The sequence below is a fragment of the Amborella trichopoda genome, chromosome 6 (genome assembly GCF_054954075.1).
Source record: "Amborella trichopoda isolate Santa Cruz 75 chromosome 6, AtrichopodaSantaCruz75HAP2 v2.0, whole genome shotgun sequence".
Taxonomy (NCBI): Eukaryota; Viridiplantae; Streptophyta; class Magnoliopsida; order Amborellales; family Amborellaceae; genus Amborella; species Amborella trichopoda.
In genome coordinates, this window is record NC_142341.1 from 50,865,414 (window position 1) to 50,884,950 (window position 19,537).

At 38.7% G+C, this 19,537-nt stretch overlaps 1 protein-coding gene across 14 annotated transcripts in view; it reads left to right on the top strand.

Annotated features, from left to right (window-relative positions):
* Nucleotides 1-459: 459 nt before the first annotated feature.
* The window catches only part of LOC18448725 (uncharacterized), a 29,327-nt gene continuing 10,249 nt past the window's right edge, over nucleotides 460-19,537 (top strand). The window contains exons 1-5 of one of the 14 annotated variants that reach the window (XM_020676320.2): nucleotides 460-3,180; nucleotides 3,369-3,493; nucleotides 6,816-6,911; nucleotides 7,076-7,168; nucleotides 10,575-10,777. In XM_020676320.2, coding sequence (XP_020531979.1) covers nucleotides 826-2,991 — 2,166 coding nt within the window. In that variant the 5' untranslated portion in view covers nucleotides 460-825 and the 3' untranslated portion in view covers nucleotides 2,992-3,180; nucleotides 3,369-3,493; nucleotides 6,816-6,911; nucleotides 7,076-7,168; nucleotides 10,575-10,777. The other 13 variants (XM_020676317.2, XM_088869183.1, XM_020676319.2 and 10 more) reach the window with 13 other exon arrangements.

Consider the following 19,537-nt stretch of genomic DNA (forward strand, 5'->3'; position numbering starts at 1 on the left):
GGATTTTGAATCGTAGAAATAATGTATCTTGCAACACATTGTCTAGACCATCTTTTTCAAAATTTTCATATGTTTATAGATCTATTTGATTTTAACTATTTTTGAAATTAAAAAAATTGTAATTAGATATAAAAATAGATTTTCAATTAGTCTTAATAATATTTTACACCAAAATTACATATTATGATAACAGAGGTTTGTTTAAAGTTACAACGATATAAAAACCACGCCCTTAATTAGTAATAAGATGAATTAAATTATCACCAATAAATAATTACGATGATATCCTTTGGGTTTCCTCTTATTTTTCTTGAAGAGAGAGAATAATTTAGCTAGGGAGAGAATGTTTTTAGTACATTGGGCTTCCAATTTTGAAAACTTTCGATCTTAAAAGTTCCAGACTCCCAACTTCCAAATTGAGCATTTAAACCCGGGTTCTCGTTTTCTCTCATTTCTTCATTATCTCTCTTTCTTCTCTCTCTCTCTCTCTTCTCTCAGCTTTCTCAATTTCTTACTCTCTGTACTCCTCTTCATCCTCTCTCACTCGCCCTCCTCCCCAACCAGCGGCATCATGCCTCGGGTATAGTCTTGCTTTCTCTCTCTTCTTCCTGCAATAAAGATTTTGAAAGGTTAGGTCTATTGAGAAATGGGTTCAAAATAGGGGGTGTAAGAAGAAATTTTCCCTTTCAAATATAACGCTGCAACCGCACCTGCACCTGTCACCTGTTGGGGTGCAGCCAAAGCGTTAAGAAAATTGCAATTGTCTTCGTCCTTTCCCTTCTCTTTGTTTTCCAATTCCCCCCAAATCCCTGTTCTTTCTCTCTAATGAGAGGATTTCCGCGAGCCTCTCTCAGGCTTCGTACAGTTGCAGCAACGGAATGTATCGTATCCAGCCTTCTCTCCCTTTGTAAGTCCTCCTCTCGCTTCTACTACTACTACTACCACTACTCAACTGCTGTTTTTTCTCATACTACTGCAAAACTTTTAGCCACCCAAAATTGGATTCCTGAAACGCAACACTCTTCTTTGAAATCCGATTTTTATTTCGATACCAAACAAGTAAAAACTGATAATCAAAAGCTCCGAAAATTAGTCCATGCACCGGTGGATGCTGTGAGTGTAATAGATATCCTCAGTAGAAAAGACTGGTTCACCCAATTAAACAATGTCTTTGCTCATCGAGATTCGAGCATATTAACTGCTCGGTTTGTCTCAAGAGCTCTGAGAAGCCAAGAAGACCCTGCGCTTGCATTCAAATTCTACATATGGGTTTCTCAGCTTGATGGGTTTCAATTGAAATGCACTTCAGCTCAACGAATTCTTGATGATATACTTTTCACCAGAGGTCCTCTAGTGTTATCGGCTGGGTTGGTTCGGGAGCTCAGAATTTCTGAATGTAGGATCACAGAAGATGCAATTTGTGCGTTGATTAATAGTTGGGGAAGATTAGGTCTTGCAAAGTATGCTAGTGAGGTCTTTGAGAAGATATCTTTTCTTGGTTTTAAGGCAACCACCCGAGTTTATAACACAGTCATCGATGCTCTTGTTAAATCCAATTGCTTGGATTTGGCTTACTTCAAATTTCAGCAGATGCCAGCTGAAGGTTGCTCTCCTGATAGATTCACTTATAACCACCTAATTCATGGAGTCTGCAAATTGGGTATTTTAGATGAGGCACTGAGGTTACTAAAACAGATGGAAACTTGTGGTCACAAGCCTAATGTGTTCACATATACCATGCTTATTGATGGGTTTTGTAAGGCAAATAGGATAGAAGAGGCATTTAGATTCTTGGGGATAATGGAAGAGAGAGGTATTGCTCCTAATGATGCTACAATTAGATCTTTGATTCATGGATCATTTAAAGGCAACAACCCAAAGGATGCTTATGATTTGGTCTGTGGTCTTTTAGAAAAGCAGCAAGTTTTGAGTGAAGAGGCCTGCAGCACCATGCTGTACTGCCTTTCCAAGGAGGGTATGGTGAGTGAAATTCTTAGTCTCTTGGGGAAGATTGAGGAAAAGGGTTATTTTCCTAATCCTTCAGTCTTCAGAGGATTGATGATTTGTCTTGTTAAAGGCTCGAAATTTAGCGAGTCTTGCAAGCTTCTTGATAAATTTCGTGAGAGGGGTGGGAAACCCTGTTTTGATTCATATATCATCCTCACTAGTGGTTTATATGGTGTGGGAAGGAACAAGGAGGGTGATCTATATGTTGGTTACTTGGTCTTAGATGGGCTTCTTTGTAGTGTTTATGCATATAACTCTCTTATTGATACATTCTCTAAATTAAGGCTAATGAATAGGGCATCACAATTCTTTGATGAGATGATAGAAAAGGGCTATACTCCCACCCTTGTGACATTCAATACACTTATTGATGGCTATTGCAAGTCTGAGAGGGTAGAGAAGGCCCGTGAATTACTTTTGATGTTACTAAACCTCCAGTTCAAACCAGATGTTATCACTTTTAGTTCCATTATTAATGGCCTTTGTAGAATCGGCCAATTGGATGACGCCTTTAAATGTTTTAATGAGATGGTTGAATGGGGTGTCTCTCCAAATGCTTTAACATACAATATAATGATTCATTCACTTTGTGTGATGGGGGAAATGGGGCGATCTCTAAAGTTGTTGAAAGAGATGGAAAGTCAGGGAATAACTCCTGATGTTTTTTCATATAATGCTGTCATTTTGAATCTCTGTAAGATAGGGAACCTTGAAATGGCACAAAATATTTTCAGTTCCATGTTAAAATCAGGAGTTACTCCGGATCATTACACATACAATGCATTCATCAAGGTTCTATGCAATTCTAAGAGAACGGATGAGGCCAAAGAATTGTTAGGTGTAATGGAAGCAAATGGTTGTGTTCCCAACTGTTATTCCTATGGTTTGATTGTTGACACACTTTCCAGACAAGGTTGCTTTCAAGAAGCCCAAGAATTAATCAGCAAGTTTAAGAGCAAAGGAAGTCTTATAAATGGTTGTTGAGCGTTAATTCTTTGGGTTTACATCATTATATATGGGAGGTGTACTTGGATCTCTTTGAAATGCAGCTTTGCTCAAAAGAAGTGAGAAGGGCCTGTGTTAGCAAAATAATGCACTCGACAGAATGTTATCTCATGGGGGATGCCCTCTAGCTTGTGGGGAAATGATGTCCTGCTGACCATAAAATATTGTGTAAGTACATTCACTGAATTACCTCTTATGAGGAGTGTGTTTTTGGCAGTCCTAATAGTGACATTTCGTTATGCAACATATATTTTATTGATTAACTGTTCATTTTGTGACAGAGAAACCTTCTTATGATCTGGATGGAATGCAAATGCAAATTATATTTTATTGATTAACTGATCATTTTGTTACAGAGAAAGCTTGTTATGATCTGCATGGGATGCATATGCGTTGACAAATCTTCTTTCTAAAGGTTGAGAATTCTTCAGCATGGGCACGTTTCAATTTTGGTGAAGGGTTGCATCCATACTGTTTGCAGGTACCTCCTAAAAACCAATGCTCAATCTCTTGAACCAACAAAAATTCTAAATAAAATAAATTGTCAATGCCTTGGATTATGACTACAACTATTTGTCCATTGACATTATTGTTATAATGTGATGGGTATCATCTTCTGCCATATAATTGTGCCAAATTTACCCTTAAAATCAATAATCCATATCTTGAGGATGGTGGAATATTTGTAGTTGCTGAATCATTCACCCTGCCAAGTCCATGAAAGATGCTGGCATTTTGTTCATAATAGTTTCAATTGAGTGAGAAGCATAATTGTTGGAGGGGGGAGTGCGCATTTTTTTTATTCTTTATTGGGGAGGGAGGGGGGGGAGTGGGCACTGAGGATTGCTGCTTGCAAGGAGTTACCTGGTTTGGGAGAGCCATGGGAGCAACCATACATTAATAAATGAAAATGGAGAAATTTTAGGATTAAAAGATTAACCACATTTTTTTAATGGGAAATTTAAGCTATTATCTATTATAAATATTGGTATGTTAAAAATCTCCTCCATATTCTACATTTTACGCTCAGGTCCCCCTTTTTTTGTTTCTTATTGTTTCCCAGAATACCCTTTTTTTGGAACTATTAGTTTTGGACTGCTTTAGTCTGTTCATAATTAGGAACCAAAGTGATCCGGAACTAGTGGCTTTGGACCACTCCTTGTAAGGAATCAAAGCCATCCGGAACTATTACTTCTAGACCGCTTATTGTAAGGAAACAAAGTGGTCCATAACTATTAGGTCCTTACTCCTGATTGTAAGGAATCAAAGTGGCCCGGAACTAATAGTTCCGAACTGTTCATTGTAAGGAATCATTAGTGGTTTGGAACTGATAGTTCTGAAATGCTTCAATTCCTTACAAAGATGGAAGGCTAGATCAAAGTGGTCCATAATTATTAGTTCTGAATATGGGGAATTTTGGAAAAAAAATTTTAAAAAAGGAAAAGGCACGAGTGTAAAATGTAAAATATGGGGACAGTTTTTAAATACTGCTAATTCCCATTTAATTAATATGATGCAAACTTAATATACTTGGAATATATTCATAATAACTGCAAATAAATTTACTGAAATAAAATTCAAAAAAGTATATATAAGGTGTCAACCTTATACTATAGAAGTGAGGCGCTTCTCAAAAATCTATTTAAAAGAGTGTGATCTGATGTTGAAAAACCTCCAATTGATCATCTCAACTTCAAGATATATGGATGTGAAGGAAAAAGGATTTCAAGTCTTACAAATAGTGCATCTTGTAACATATTATCTGGACCGTCCCGTTTTCAAGATTGTGAAGTGTCTATAGTTCTGTTCGATCCGCACCATTTTTGGAGCTTTATTTTTTTTTAATAATGTTAACATTGTATTACTATAACAAGAAGGAATACAAAAGGTTGAGGATACAGAGAGCTGAGATTACCCTTGAGATGGGTCTCTCTGTCAAAAAATTAAGCCAAAACCCCTATACAAACTATATACTTTTGTAGGGACTGTATACAAAAGATTGAGGTTTCCAAAAAATTGGGCTTATAGGCATGCCTTTTTACAAGAAGTCACAAAGAGATTTAGAGTCCTAGAGAACCTCGATGGTCCAGTGCAAAAAAGGAGGTGGACCATTCATTGTCTTCCATGTGTGGTCGTCGCCAAGCACCATCTTTAGCTAGGAGGTTGGCGAACTCGTTCAACGTCCGCCATGTATGCCTCCAACAAACGTTGGTATCCCTGCATAGGTGGTAAATCGCATAAAAAATCCTAGGTAGGTACCAAGGAGGATTAGTTGTGCTTGCTGCTAAAGATATAATGTTTTTAGCATCTCTTTCCACCACTAAGGATTGACCCCAAGATGGGTCAAAAAATTTAAGGCCCATTAGTAGAGCCAATGCTTCAGCAAGTTGTGAGTCTCCATAGCTGACATATTCTGAATATGTCATGAGAACATTGCAGTTGTGATCTCTGAAGACCCCCCTACTCCTGAATGGGAACAGCCATCGAAATTTAACTTTATGGCATTTTCTGGAGGAGGCAACCAGTTGTGGGGTCTTTGTAGCTTGAAAGGTTGGAGTCGGATAATATTGTCCCCATTGCCTGAGGAAAGAACTCGTAGGAATCCCATCAAAGGTACTATGAGTGGAGGCCCAAAAGGCTACAAGTGATGTAACCTTGTGAAACAGCCCTGAAACTTCATTTCTATGTCCTTGAAATTTTTTTTGGAGCTTTAGTTTCATTATTAGTGGAGGAAATAGATTTTTAGGCCATCATAAGTGTTTCTGGCAGTGGAACTGCATCTTCTGGCAAGGTGACTTTGATTGTTTAAGGTGAAGGCCTTGTATAAACCGCATTCGATACAATTTGAGAGTAAAACTCATTTATTTACATGAATCTTCTCATATATTTACTTGAATCTTCTCATATACTACTCTTTCACAATAATGTAGTAAATATATTTACTAGATCTTACATTCTAAGCAATAATGAAGGATTTGAGGTCAAATCATAACAACTCCGGCCCTGTTGTTTAGATACCCCTTGATTTCAATTCAAAGGGAAAAAAAAAAAAGAAAAAAGAAAAGAGAAGGTAAAAGAAAACCTAGTATGAGGCAGATAGAGCATATGATTTAGAAATATAGAGAGAAAAAGACAGTGGTGGGGGAGAGAGAAACTTTCTATCTTGTAAACATTTTTCAAAAGGGTGACTGGGCAAAATCTCATATATCATTTTGACAAGAGTTGCACCCAATCATTCCCTACATTAAATGTGACTTAGGAGCATTGAATTTAAAACTTTCTCTTGTTGATTGTATATAAGAACGCCTTTCCTCCTAAAAATTTCAGGAACATATTTTTGAATCACCATTGCTTTATTTGCTTATTGATATGCATTTATTGCTTTCTGTTTTTGACGGTTATGTAATTACTGTGGATTGACATGTATTTCTTCCTTCTTTTCCTTTAAAAATATAAATGTGGTATCTTAACCTTTAGACAAACCTTTATTAGATTGGGTATTGCGCTTCCCCCAATATGAGATTGCGAATGGACTGTGATCCCACTCTGCGAGTACTTTCCCAGAGCGGGATTGCCGCCCACCTTAGGAGATCCCAGTTACTCTGCTGTGAAGTCATTGTTATGTTTGTAGGTCATTCTAGTTTCTCTAAATATGGACCTATGTGCGAGAGGAATGATCTGATTATTTTCATAATCACGTCATGAAATATTCAGCTTGGAAATATATGCATTTTGTCAGTAGTTTACCCACTTTAACTGGTATTGATTATCATAGAAACTGAGTATTAAGCTTTTTCTGCCAGTTCTTGTTAGTCGCATCAATTCAACCATTGAAACTGGCATTATGCACAACTGATTGGTTTCTGGGATCTTGATATTTCTGCCTCAGTTTCTGGCGAGTGAGATATGATTTTTTTTTCCCTTCGTTTTTTGGAAAGCTTACTCGTTAAATATATATTTATTTATTTATTTTTTCCTTTGTTTTTTGAAAGCTCTTTGTCTGCAAATAATTGATTCCCTCTCTGAGTTGATACATGAGATTTTTTCCATATGGGAAATGCAGTGCTTGCCTCTATCCTGAGGCCCTACAGGTTCAGATGGCAGTTTGGGATCAAGCCACCACATGCGAACTTAGAGAATTGAGATTCAGCTCATGGTAAACTTGTTAAGACTTGTAATCCTAATTTTGCTCATGGTAAACTTGTGTGTCACTGTTAAGATCTATCTTTCTGACCATATTTCTTTTGTCTTTTGTTTCCTTGAAAGATAACGACTATAGAGAATTTTCTGTGGGTGACCCTATTAGAATGGTTGTATCCACTAGACTAAATGCATTAAAAAACCATTGGATTTCTTATAACTTTGAAATTGCTGTATGCTTTGCTAATTTAGTGGAGCAGTTCATTTTATTAGATTGACAAGATTTACTATGATCGAGGCAGTATGGAATAAATGTCAAGAACCATAGTTTTAGAATTGTAATCATGTTTTAATCTATTAGAGCACAAGTTGGATATGACTGACTGGAGAATCTCGAGAATCTCTCATTGAACTTTACTCAAGACCTCATTTCGTTTGGAATGAAAATTATTAATGGATCTTCAATTTACTTTCGAGGCAAGAATCTTTGGATAATCCTTAAGTATGTTAAAGGTGATGCTTTGTGATTTGGGCTTGGGATTGATTGGTTAAGGTGTTGAGATGACAACACTACATAGCCAACCCCAATTAATTGGGAAAAGGCTATGATGATGATGATTATTACAACACTACATCCCAAGTTCGAATTCTACCACTGAACCTCCCAAGTACAGAGGTGGTGCCTTTGTTCATGGGAATGCACCTAAAGTGCAAAGTATTAGAGGATCTATCCTTCATATGCTAATGCTGCCTGATATTTAGGATGTGTTTACCAATCTAATTGCAAAGGAAATTTCATTTGTATCTCATGTTCTTGTCGTTTATTAGGCAATCCTTTTTTTTTTTTTTGACTATAGGTGTTCGAACTTTTTTTTTTTTTTTTTTGATCAGTTGGTAACCCTTTTTCTAGAGCTAAACAGTTTCCTTTGTCCATATGCTGTTCGTTTTTTTTGCCTTTTTTGTTTAACACTATATTTTCCATGCATAGTTTTCTCCACTAAGTTCTGGAGGGGTTTGAGCGGGTACCTCACCCATTGTCTTCATCGCCATCATCATTTGAGCCTGATCCCAACTATTTGGTGTCACCCCACCCATTATATTTAGGACCCGGTTTCTATGCGGTCAAGCCCGCATATGTAGAAATGCGGGCCTCATAATAAATCTATTTTTGAGATGGAATTTAGGACTTAATTTTTAAGGACATGTAATCTCTAACATGGAGATCATGAATATGAAAAAATAAATAAATTTTAAAAAGTAAAAATAATAATTCTAGTTAGAAAACATTTGGACCGTTAGTTTCCATTGTTTTTAGATGGATCACCTACTTGCATCCATCTTTAAGATGGATGCTTTACAGTTTACACTTTCTGGACTGCATATGTAGGAATGCAGTCCAGCCCTCATAATACAATTTTCCTTATATTAATGTGTGAAAAATGTACAAGGGAAATATACAAGGCTGAAATGTAAACTGTTCTCCACTAGCTCACAGTAGGACACTACATCTGTTGGTTTTCTTTTGTCACAGAATATTCTGAAGCTGAGAGTAGATCTTATTTCTAGTGGACAACTAGTTTCAAAATAGTTTTTTCTTAATTCTCCATTGTCCTTGCAGTCAGAACCTCATAACATCAGATTTGACTAAGGGAGATTGTAGGGTTGCTCAAGAAAATCGGCCTTGGCTTCTTTTGTATCAGCATCTTTAGATATCTGTGCTATGCGCTATTTTCACTTTAGCCTTAATTGGCTCTTGTTCTTTGTCTTCTTTGAAGAAGAACAACGAGATTGATGATTTGGATTGTTACATTATCTTTCTTTGATCATTTTACTCCAAATGTCTTGATATTTTTTTCAGAAGCCAATTAGACCCTTGTACTTGGTAGATTTAGGACTTCCAATGAATTAATTAGAGAAGCATAAGCACCTATCGAAGATGAGTTACTGGTCACACAGGTTGGAAGTATGAGAACTAATCATCCAACCTTACGAACCAAAATTGATGCGTAAATACTCTAGAGCTGGAGTTAGGGAGGTTCAAAGGCCATTTAAGTCTGATTTGGGGTAAGCATATTAGAATAAATGAAAGATGAAACTGGCATGTCTATTATAGATATAACTTAATCGGTAATTGATTATTCAATGGTTGAAAGATTGGCATCAATCATGACACTGCTTCTTTCTTATTGTAGTGACATATCACTCTACTGAAACCTATTATATTGGAGAAGATTTTCTACCTAATCTAAGTTTAGGATAGCCTAAGCATGACAAACATTATTTTTAATGAAGTGGATGGAGTTGCTTGACGAGTGGATTGGTTGAACGATTGTGTCCCATCTTTTCTGGTTTCTGCCAAAACATTTTCTACATTTGTGGGAGAAACTTTTTATAATCTTAAGAGTGGACTGCATGCTCCCATTTTCAGTCCAAGTGATCCTTGGTAACTTTGAAATATGAATTTGATTATTATATATCTGAAACTTGATCAAGCTTTATCCCATATGATTAAGATCCGCATATTCAAATGATCACATGATGAACATAATTGGAAATAATAATGATGAGTCTTATGTCATGTTCATTGGGCTCATTCTTATGACATCTCATGGCCCTCTTCAGGGAACCTCCTGGCTTGATTGCTGCCCATTTAGCATATACATTTGCTCACCCCCCAAAAAAAAAAGAAGGAAAAACATCAAAGATCTTCTCACCGCTTTTTATTATTGTTTCCGAGTATCTTTCAATTTTTTCCTTAATGTGGGGCATTTTTCTTTCAATGCTGCTTTTAGACAATCTCAGAATACTAGTTCTAGACAATCTCAGAATACTAGGAGCTAGAGGGAGAAGAGTTACAGTTCAGTTTTCTTAAAATATTTACCTCGTATATAGTTTGGAACACTTTGAATAGTCTGGGATACCTTGTATAATGTATAACTTGTACATGTAAACTCATGAAATTTCAAGAGTTATCAGAAGCAGCTTCTTTATGTTGATTTTTTTTTTTTGTCATTTCAAAAACTGAGAGGATTTTGTTTCTTATAAAAATATTATATTTGTTGTTTCTTTTAATAAATTTTCCAATCTGTTTTGTTTCTATGTTACACGCCCTCGGTTTTGACGTTCGTGTTTTTCTGTTCTTATCTTTTTCTTTATTGGTTGGTAACTTGAACTTGTTTGATCGAATGCTTTGTTAGGTTCGTCATGGAGTATTTTTTCCTTCGATGAGGTCAATGTTTCTTTTCTATGGGCATGAATCATTGCTTTAATATGTTAAGATTTATGATATTGGTTTCACATATGTATGATTTGGGAGATTTATATTTACTCCATTGATTCTAGGAAACCAGTACTGTATGGCATGACAAATATTAGGTTTGGCTCTATTTGAATGGTTTGTGATTTTGCCTTCTATTATCCAGATAAATTGTGGTGTGAAGAGAAAAACCCCAAGCTTAATGTGTGAGTTGTCATAGGATTCGCAAAGCTAGAGCTAGGTTGAGAGCATTTGGCATTCCATGACTCTGAATATGAGTCTGTTTTTTATTTGATTTTTAGCAGTTCCTTTTGTGGTGATGGTGTAGATCCTCTACTGCTTCAGTAAAATGGTTCATCTTTAAATAATAGAATGGCATTGTGTTTAAATAGTATGGGGGCTAAAAGCCTAAAACCATCAATAGCAACATAAGGACCTGTAAAATTAATGCTACCCTCATAAAAGTTTTTTGTCAGATCCCTTCTCTTGGCATCATGCGCGTGGCTATCTGGGCATGTGTGGGAACCCCTAGCATTGGAACAATTTGCAAAGGACCATCGGGCTTTGTATGGACTTGTGATACTTCGACTGATTTAGCTCTCACTTCTGGTGGGCCAATTCTTTTGAACGGAAAATCTATATGAGGGATTTTAATGCCTTAAACATTTATTGAGCAAGAGGCTAGGCTAGTGCACCATAGTGTGCAGATGCATGCCCACACGTGGGCTAGTGGATAAAGACCCTTGGCGAAGTTGGTGGACGGCTGAGACCAACATGCTGAGGCTTGGTTAGTCAACCATGGGCAGCAACCTGACTGGACATAGGCATGGACCATGTACAAGAGGCAGCTGACCTCACACTTGGTTGGGAAGGTGTGACCATATTAGTCAAGTGGGATTTGAATTTGAAATTTGTAACATCCCTAGGCAGGTGGTTGTGTAACAACTATAGGCCATTCAAGAGCGCTCGAGTGCACTTAGTGAGCGAGCCATGTCATGCCCATGCATGTTTGAATTGAAACACATGGGCAGTAATGACCTGATGAGTGACCTAGGTGTATATAACTATAGCTATGGCATCGGAGTCTGTAGTGAATGATATATAAGAAACTAGGGTTTCTATGGTTGGATCTAACTAGATCTAGGAAGAAGGGTTAGAAAGTTTGTGACTAGGATTGAATCATGGAATCTAAGGTTGTTAAAGTCTATATTTTGGATTTAGATGGGAGATCTAGGGCTTGGATTAGAAACTATGGCGTAGATATAGGATTTCTAGGCTCCTATGAGTATTTTCATCCTAATTCTCTGGGAAATTAAAGGGTGCTCTGGGAAATTCATAACTAATAAGAGAATCAGGCCGGTTAAAGGAACCTGCTTAGAAATGCTGTGAGGTTAGTCCGCACGTCTTCAAGTAGAGACCTAGAGCTATCTATGACGACCTCCTCTTAAGTCTAACGATCTCTTTTGAGATCAGGTAAATGGGAATCCAAGGAATTGGAATGGGCGAAAGAAGAGGTCTTATCAATTGTGTTTTCCCTTTAGTCCCTCGAGATTATCACACGATCTAAACAATGGAAAAGAAACGCTTCTCTTGTTCCAGGGATCAGGACATCAACAAAAAGGCCCACCTGTCCCAGTCTCATAGTAGTTCGAACTACAAGTCCACTTCTTCTCGATTGAGTATGAGTTTCTTTATACAAATGAGCAAGTTAAGTTATAATAAGAAGAGTTGGAATGCTTGGCCTCTAGTTGGTCCGCAAATAGATGCAGCTTTTCCCCTCCTAGTTTATTTCTCACTTCTTTTGACTGAACATTGATGACCCAGATTTCAACACTTTCAAAATATATCCCACTACCATAAAGTTTTCTGGAACTTTGGAGCATGATTTTTTAGGTATCTATACCAGTCAGTGTGAGAATGATACAAACTGACATGCAATGCTGGTGTGAACTCATGCATCACAAGATGCGCTACATGAATACGGGTTCTAATTGTCATCTAGCATTGTTTAGTAAAAGGGTGCAGTTTGCATACGGATGCATCGTAGGTGTAGAGGTAGGTGCACCATCAAATTTTATCATGATATATAATTTTGATGTAAAATGTTCTTAAGATTATCTCAAAATCTATTTTTATATCTAATTATAAAATTTTAATTTTTAAAAATGGTTAAAATCAAGTAGATCTATAACATATGAAAATCTTGAAAATGGACGGTGTAGATAATATGTTGTAAAATGCACTATTTCTGAGACTTAAAATCTTTTTATTTTTAATAGTCATACATCTCGATGTCGAGATGATCAATCAGAAGGTTTTTCAACATTAAAACTACCTTTTCCGATGGATTTTTGAGGGGTATCCCTAGTTCTACATTATAAGGTAGCATCCTTATATAAACATTTTCTTCAGTAAAATGGTCATATCTTTCAATGGTGCTGCAGATTGGACGGCTGGAAAGTTTATTCAATTTCCTACAAAATGGCGTAGCTTTAATTGGGCTAATTTCCTACGATAATTTTTTGCTGAAATTTAAGGACTTAAGAGGACATTTCTATTGATCGTGTGGTCCCATAATATATGGGAAAGCCTTGATGGGTGTCTAGGGACTCTATATGTAGGGGTGTCAACGGGATCGGCCAGGTTGCGTTGGGGTCGACCTTGACTAATTTATGGTCTTGATACCCACCGTTAAACAATGTATTGTCTCATACACAGATATCTGCAATCCACATTCAACAATTCTCAAAACTCACAAAAAATATATCAATAAGAAATAATCATGCCCTGGCTCAAACCAATCATGAGGTGATCTCACTGACCCTATCCCAACCCCTTCTGGTATAACTTCCCTTAAACTGGTCTCATGATCCGGGTTTTGTGACTATATGGACACCAATAGCGGATCCCATTTTGCTTGGAACCTGGCGAGTCGCATGTTCTTTGTTGCTCCCATTGCAATCGAGAACCACAAAAAACCTTGGTGTGGAGGCCTTGAAAGGCCACAACCCGAACATGAGGTGGTAGCACCTTCCCTTGGGATACTTGCCGATAAAGAATGTAATGAAGAGTAGAAAAAAGAAGCTCGTCGGGCCGCCCTCAAAACTTTGGACAAGAGGCGTCTTCAGGTTTTGACCTCCATGAGAGTATATCATTAAAGACTTGAACGGGCGTACCAAAGTAAAGTAATCCCGTGACAGTTCCGAATACGAAACCTGGTACTTAAGAAACTTTTCCACTCATCTGTAAATCTGCACCCATTAGGCACGTTCAAAGCTAATTGGAAGGGTCTTACATAGTCACCTAGGTATATATAGGCAATCTGCATATAATATAAAATCAAGAGGGTCTGGAGTTAAACGATCTTCCTTAAGGCCATATATATATATATTAAAAAAAAGAAAGAGAAAAATGATAAAAGTGATTTAAAACCCAAAAAGGGCCCACCGGTAAAAATGTCAAAATAAAGTACAAGGTGAAAACCCGAAAAGGGCAATATGGGTAAGAAATGAAACGACGACACATTAAAAATACAGTGGGCAAAAAAGTTGTCGGAAGCGCTTCGGTAAAAACTCGCAAAGTACATTATGGACCGATGTCCTAAGTGAGAATCCAAAAGGATGCTTAGGGACCAATCAAAATAAAAGGTGATGTTCAAGGCACAGTCAATACTGTAGGTTTCGACTGAAGACCTCTTCCTCAACTCCCATGGGATCTCGACCAATTCTGACCTTTGCAAGGGCATGAAAGAGAAAGTGCTCAGTAATTGAAGAAGACTCCAAAGAAATACATGAGCATTGTCTAACGTTCTCCAAGAAGGGAACCTATTGGACCCAAAGTTGGGATGCAAAGGACTATAAAGTCTCAAAAAGACAGTTGCTCAGGTGCTTCCTAATCCTCAAGACCTCAGGTACGAGCTAACATGGCTTCATAACACTTTTAAAAAAAAATGGTCGATTCAGGTGCTTAGCCACCGGGAAAGCCCCAGGGCACACGCACAGGCTTGGGCAGCCCTCCCTAGGCATATCCGCCTAGGTTGCCTGGGCATGTACCAAGGTATTATTGCCTAGAATCTGCCCCCTTTTCTTGAAACAACCGTCATTTTTCAACGGTCGTTATTCTGAAAAAAATTGTCATTTTTCAATAAAGCAAAAAAATATCCTTTCAGATTATTTTGATTGTTATATTTTTATCTTTTTTCAAATATTTTGTAAAATTATTTTTTTTTTTATTTTTTTTATTTCTTTGGCTAATGCCAATTCATACCAAGTGAAACAGAAAACAACCACTTCTAGGTGCTCCCCTCTTTTCCAATTTTTGAACCTGGCTTAAGAGATGCAACCTCCTAAGCTTGTCATAAATCATAAAACTAGTCAAGCACTTCATAGTTGCATAGGTCTAAACTGTTAACTACCACATGATGCAAAGGGGGAAGGGAAGGCTCACAAATGACAGATTAAATGATTGGGAAGGCTCACAAATGATGATAAATAATTAGTGTGGGAGTTCTTTCTCTCTCACCTAGATGGAGGTGGGGCAAGTGGAGTACTCCAATATGAAGGCTCAACCTTAACCTACTACGATCGCGAGAGAGATCCGCCATTTGAAGGTGGCATGAACCATCTACTTAAACCCATCAATAAGCATGGTATATGTGAACACATTAGGCTTGTGTTTTAGTAACCTCAATGCCTCATCTAAAATACCCAATGTGCAGACTCCACGAATTAGGTGGTTATAAGTGAATCTACAGATGGCTACCATCAAACCGTCGTGCCAGTTTTTCAATCTACAATAGTGAGCATTAATCCTTACCCAAAAAAATACTAGGATGATAAGAATTATTCTAGTTTAGCATGTACGCCAAGGGTTATCCATGCCAAATCTCAATTAAATTGATTCTTGCTACTCAATAATCAACGAGGGTGAGATAACCCTTTCCTTTTATCACCTTCTTAAACCTGGGCACAATACCACTCTTTTTGTTTCAGCAATTATTTCATGCTGAAGTTTCATATGATCACTTAGCCATGATATCATATGAAACGCAAACAGATCTTCAGGACCGTTGCCATCCTGACTGACTGCCATCACATCAACCCGCTCTTAGAAATGAGGTAGGGCATAGTACTTCCTCTTTGATACCCCTTGATCGTCTTGAAACGGATTTTTTAGAAAGAACCCAAGATCCGATTAACTTTCATAAACTTGTGATTCTTAAACCACCAATCTGGCATGATCTATGACGTTCCAAGTCTTTATTTTGATCACAAATCGAAGGGGATACTATCAAGATCATTCTACAATAAATTTTGTCCATTTTAATCTCCGTTTGGGCATATTCCAATTTTGGGAAGTCGTTGGAAAATACGATTCCGGAGACTAGAAAAGTATGCTATTTTTTACCTCAAAATTCGTATCATCCGGCCTTCGATCATACATAAAAAGTATTCCAAATTGTAGCTCTTTGAAGACCCATACTTGCAAGGATCTGACGTCGGGATATTGAGCTATGACCTCTCAAAGAATTTAATGTTCTTTTTTATAAAATCTGAATTTTCATGTTTCGAGCCCATCTTCTCTCTAGAAGTTCTTTCGTTACGGTCCACGCTATGACGTGTGCCATATGTCAACGATCGGGTCGTTGAGATTTAGCTTGTGTCCAAATTTGAGCTTAATTGAGTCAAAACGAGTGAGCGAGTAAGTTATGAGCATTTGAAAATCATAAAAAAAAAATGAAAAAACGAATTTTCCATAAATGGAAACTGGTTCACTGAGGCCGTACCGCAATAATGTAAAACCCTCCCCTTTATGGTAAGTTAGGCCCAAAATGGTCTCGAAAGGTTTGATTGAGCCGAAATTTAGTATATGGGGGTTTTTCGATATTTCGGATCCAATGGCGATGGTCTGATAATGTTTTGAGACCCAAAAAATAGGGCTATAGTTATAAGGTCCATTTTCAGCATGACATGAACTAGATTTGAGGACCAAGTTTCGTTCTGATCATATCCAAACTTATCAGAACGCGACGAAACTTTGTGAGTGTCCTTAGGGTATCCAAAACTACCACTCATGCAATTTAAGGACATTCTGACACTTCTTCAGAGGTCGCCTAGTTTTAGGTTTATTGCTACAGTGTTTCCATGGTATGGCAGCGTCTTGGGCACCAGCAGGACCATGTTACTACTAGCTCTCTCCTTATTTACCCCGAGGATACAAGTACGTAAAAAATGATGTATAACAATTCGACCTCTTTTAAAAGACCAAGCCTTGATGTTATATAACATCCATCGCATAGTCCCTACTCATGACTATAAACTGGGTCAAGTTAAGGTCCAAGATGCATGATCCTAAAAGGCCCATCAATAGGTCCATGGCATATGACCTAAAAAATCGCCAGACAGTCTTTCCTGTATGACTCTAAACTATAGTACTCCTTGGAGTTTTAGGACACTAAGTATTGGCCACCCATACCCTTTTTATAAAGGGTTTGGAAGGCTTTTCCAGAATGTCCTCCCTGTATGACTCTAAACTACAGTATGCCTTGGAATTTTAGGACTCTAAGCATTGGCCACCCGTACCCTTTTTTATGAAGGGTTAAGAAGGCTTTTCATGTGGTCTTCCACAGTGACGTTAAACCACGAAATACCAAGCCACTCATATCTCATCACGAAAGGATATGAGAAGCTTGGGTATGCCTGATCAATCTTAGAAGAATGCAAGAATGTGTGGTAATTGGCAGGATGCTGAAAAAATTCATTTGAAGTCTTAAAAGTATCATATGTATTTGTTGAGTCTAAAGAGTTAGGGAGAAAGAAAGTAAGCATCCTAAGAGGAGGCAAAGTTCTTTGACAAACTACCACAACGTTCAAAAAGAAAGAAATAAAAATTGAATATGATTCAGAAGCTCTTGAAACAGTGCAGGAGTTTCTCCAGCCTTCGAGTCTTCTCTTCCACATGCTGTTTGGTTGTCTCCATGTCAGCCACCTCTGTGCAAGGTCCTCTTGAGGCACAAGTGCTGCAGACCTCATTGCATCTAATCGACGGAGCTGGTTGTCGAGCTCAGGGAAGGATATGTCCACCCTTTCAAAAAGATGGCACGAGTGGGCCACAACCCTCTTAAGTTCCCTTTTTTGTGCCGCCAACAGGGTCTCGGTCTTTCCGATGAAGTCCAGGATCACCACTTTGTGATCTCGCCTGCGCGGATATCTTGCACTAGGCCCTGAACGTCTTCCAAGCCTTGCCTCACTGCCACAGCTGCTTTCTTGAGCCTGGCATAGGCTTCTACCCCTTTACTTATCAGAATGGGAAATGTGCGAGCAATTTTCTCTTGTCGGAGCTTCTCTTCATCAGCTCCCATTGACCCAACCCATGATATCATTTGGGAGATTGTTGACGAAGTCTCTTGAAGGTCGGATAGAGACTTGTTCCCAATCGCTCTAAAGAGCGTCCTCACCATACATGCGCTTATCTACCTTTGAATTTTGCCAATTGAAAAAGGATCTTTGAGCAGCGACTCTACAAGGCTCTCGGGATTCTTAGCAAGTGCAACCAAGGCCTCCAAGGGATCATGTTCTAGCACCTCAGAGACTTCGACAGTGCTTGATACCTTGGGAACCTCGGTCTCGGCTCTTCTAGACCCAGTACCAAAGAGCTGAGTTGCAGAGGTCACAACTTCAGTGCTTGCCACAATCGCATCAGCATCGTCCTTCTGAGCTCCTTGTGGCACCACGGTAGCAGGAGAGGCTTGAGTAGCCTGAATCAGAACCCCGTCAGTGATCTGAGTGAAGATCGAACCTGAAATCATATGGAAAGTGAGGAATAGAAACTGGGCCGATTAGGTCTTTCTCAAAGAACAAGAGGAGTTTTGAGTATCTGGAAGTTTGGTCCTGTCAAGCCTGACTGATGGAGTTGGAAGTCCGGACTTAGGTGGATTACCATAGGAGAGCTCGCTTCTATCCAATATACCATGGACCATGGAAAGCCCTGCATTCACGTCGGCTTGGGTGAGTAATGACGTAGTTGACGAGCTCACTTTTAACACAGTGACTACGGTGGATGAGTCAACCGCCGGAGAATCCTTCTCCTTGATGTGGGCTTTTCCTTTTGATCTTCGCAGTTCATCCACCGCATGTTCATCTTTCGGAGTGGGACTTTCTGTTCTGCTATGATCAAAAGAACAACTTTCACTTGGGCCTGCGGAAGGGTTGAGTCCCTTCAAGGCATCAATAAGCCTCTCTTCTAGATCCATTGAAGTCTCCATTTTCTCGGTCTCTATTCTCTCACCAAGAACTGAAAATTTTTCTATAGGCACCTCTGAGTCTAGAGAGGAGAAAGAGTCTATCTCAATAACCTCTGGTTTTGCGGATTCCTGGCTGTCACCTTCTAATGAAGCCCTGGCTTAGAAGGAGCTGCTCTAGCCATAGAGCTTTGCATGATTCTGTTAAGAATGGCCAAGGCCAAAGCAGTCGACGACGGAGGAGTAGTAGATGTTTCCCTAACATCTTCATGAAGGCTTGAGCTCTTTGCCTTCTCGAAGGTCCTCTTCAAAGGAGAAGAGTTGTTTGGCTTCCTCTTCCCTTGGGATTCTGGATTAGCAGATTCTAGTGCCTCCCGCAGAATTATGTCCTGATATACAGGCCCTTTGGGTCGAAGGAGCAATATCACGAGCCACGGTTGACCTTGAGCTTTTGATCTTCGGCTTGAATCACGAGCCCCATTGATTTCTTTCAGATCGGTGGGGGAGGGAGATTGTCCGTTCCCCATTTTTCTTGCCACCAAGCTTCCTCAAGCGGAAGGAGGGCTCGGTCTCTCTTCCTTTCTCTTTGTCTTGTGCTTGGATGGAGGTTTGCTCAATGATGCAGCTTGGCCCTTGCAGGGTTCAACTCTTAAAATCGGGGCCTGACGTGGCCCACCAAATCCTCTTATCTTCTTGTTGTCCCGGGATTGATGAGAATGTCTCTAGGACTTCGACTTAGGAGCTAGTAAACCATCAAGATGATGATAGAATGAAGGTCGAGTCTTTTCAATCACCCCTTTTGGGACAATATTACCCTACGGATGGTTAGCGCTTATCACATTCTATCCTTTGACGAAGCGCAACCCGGGTGCCCAACTTGACAAAACTCT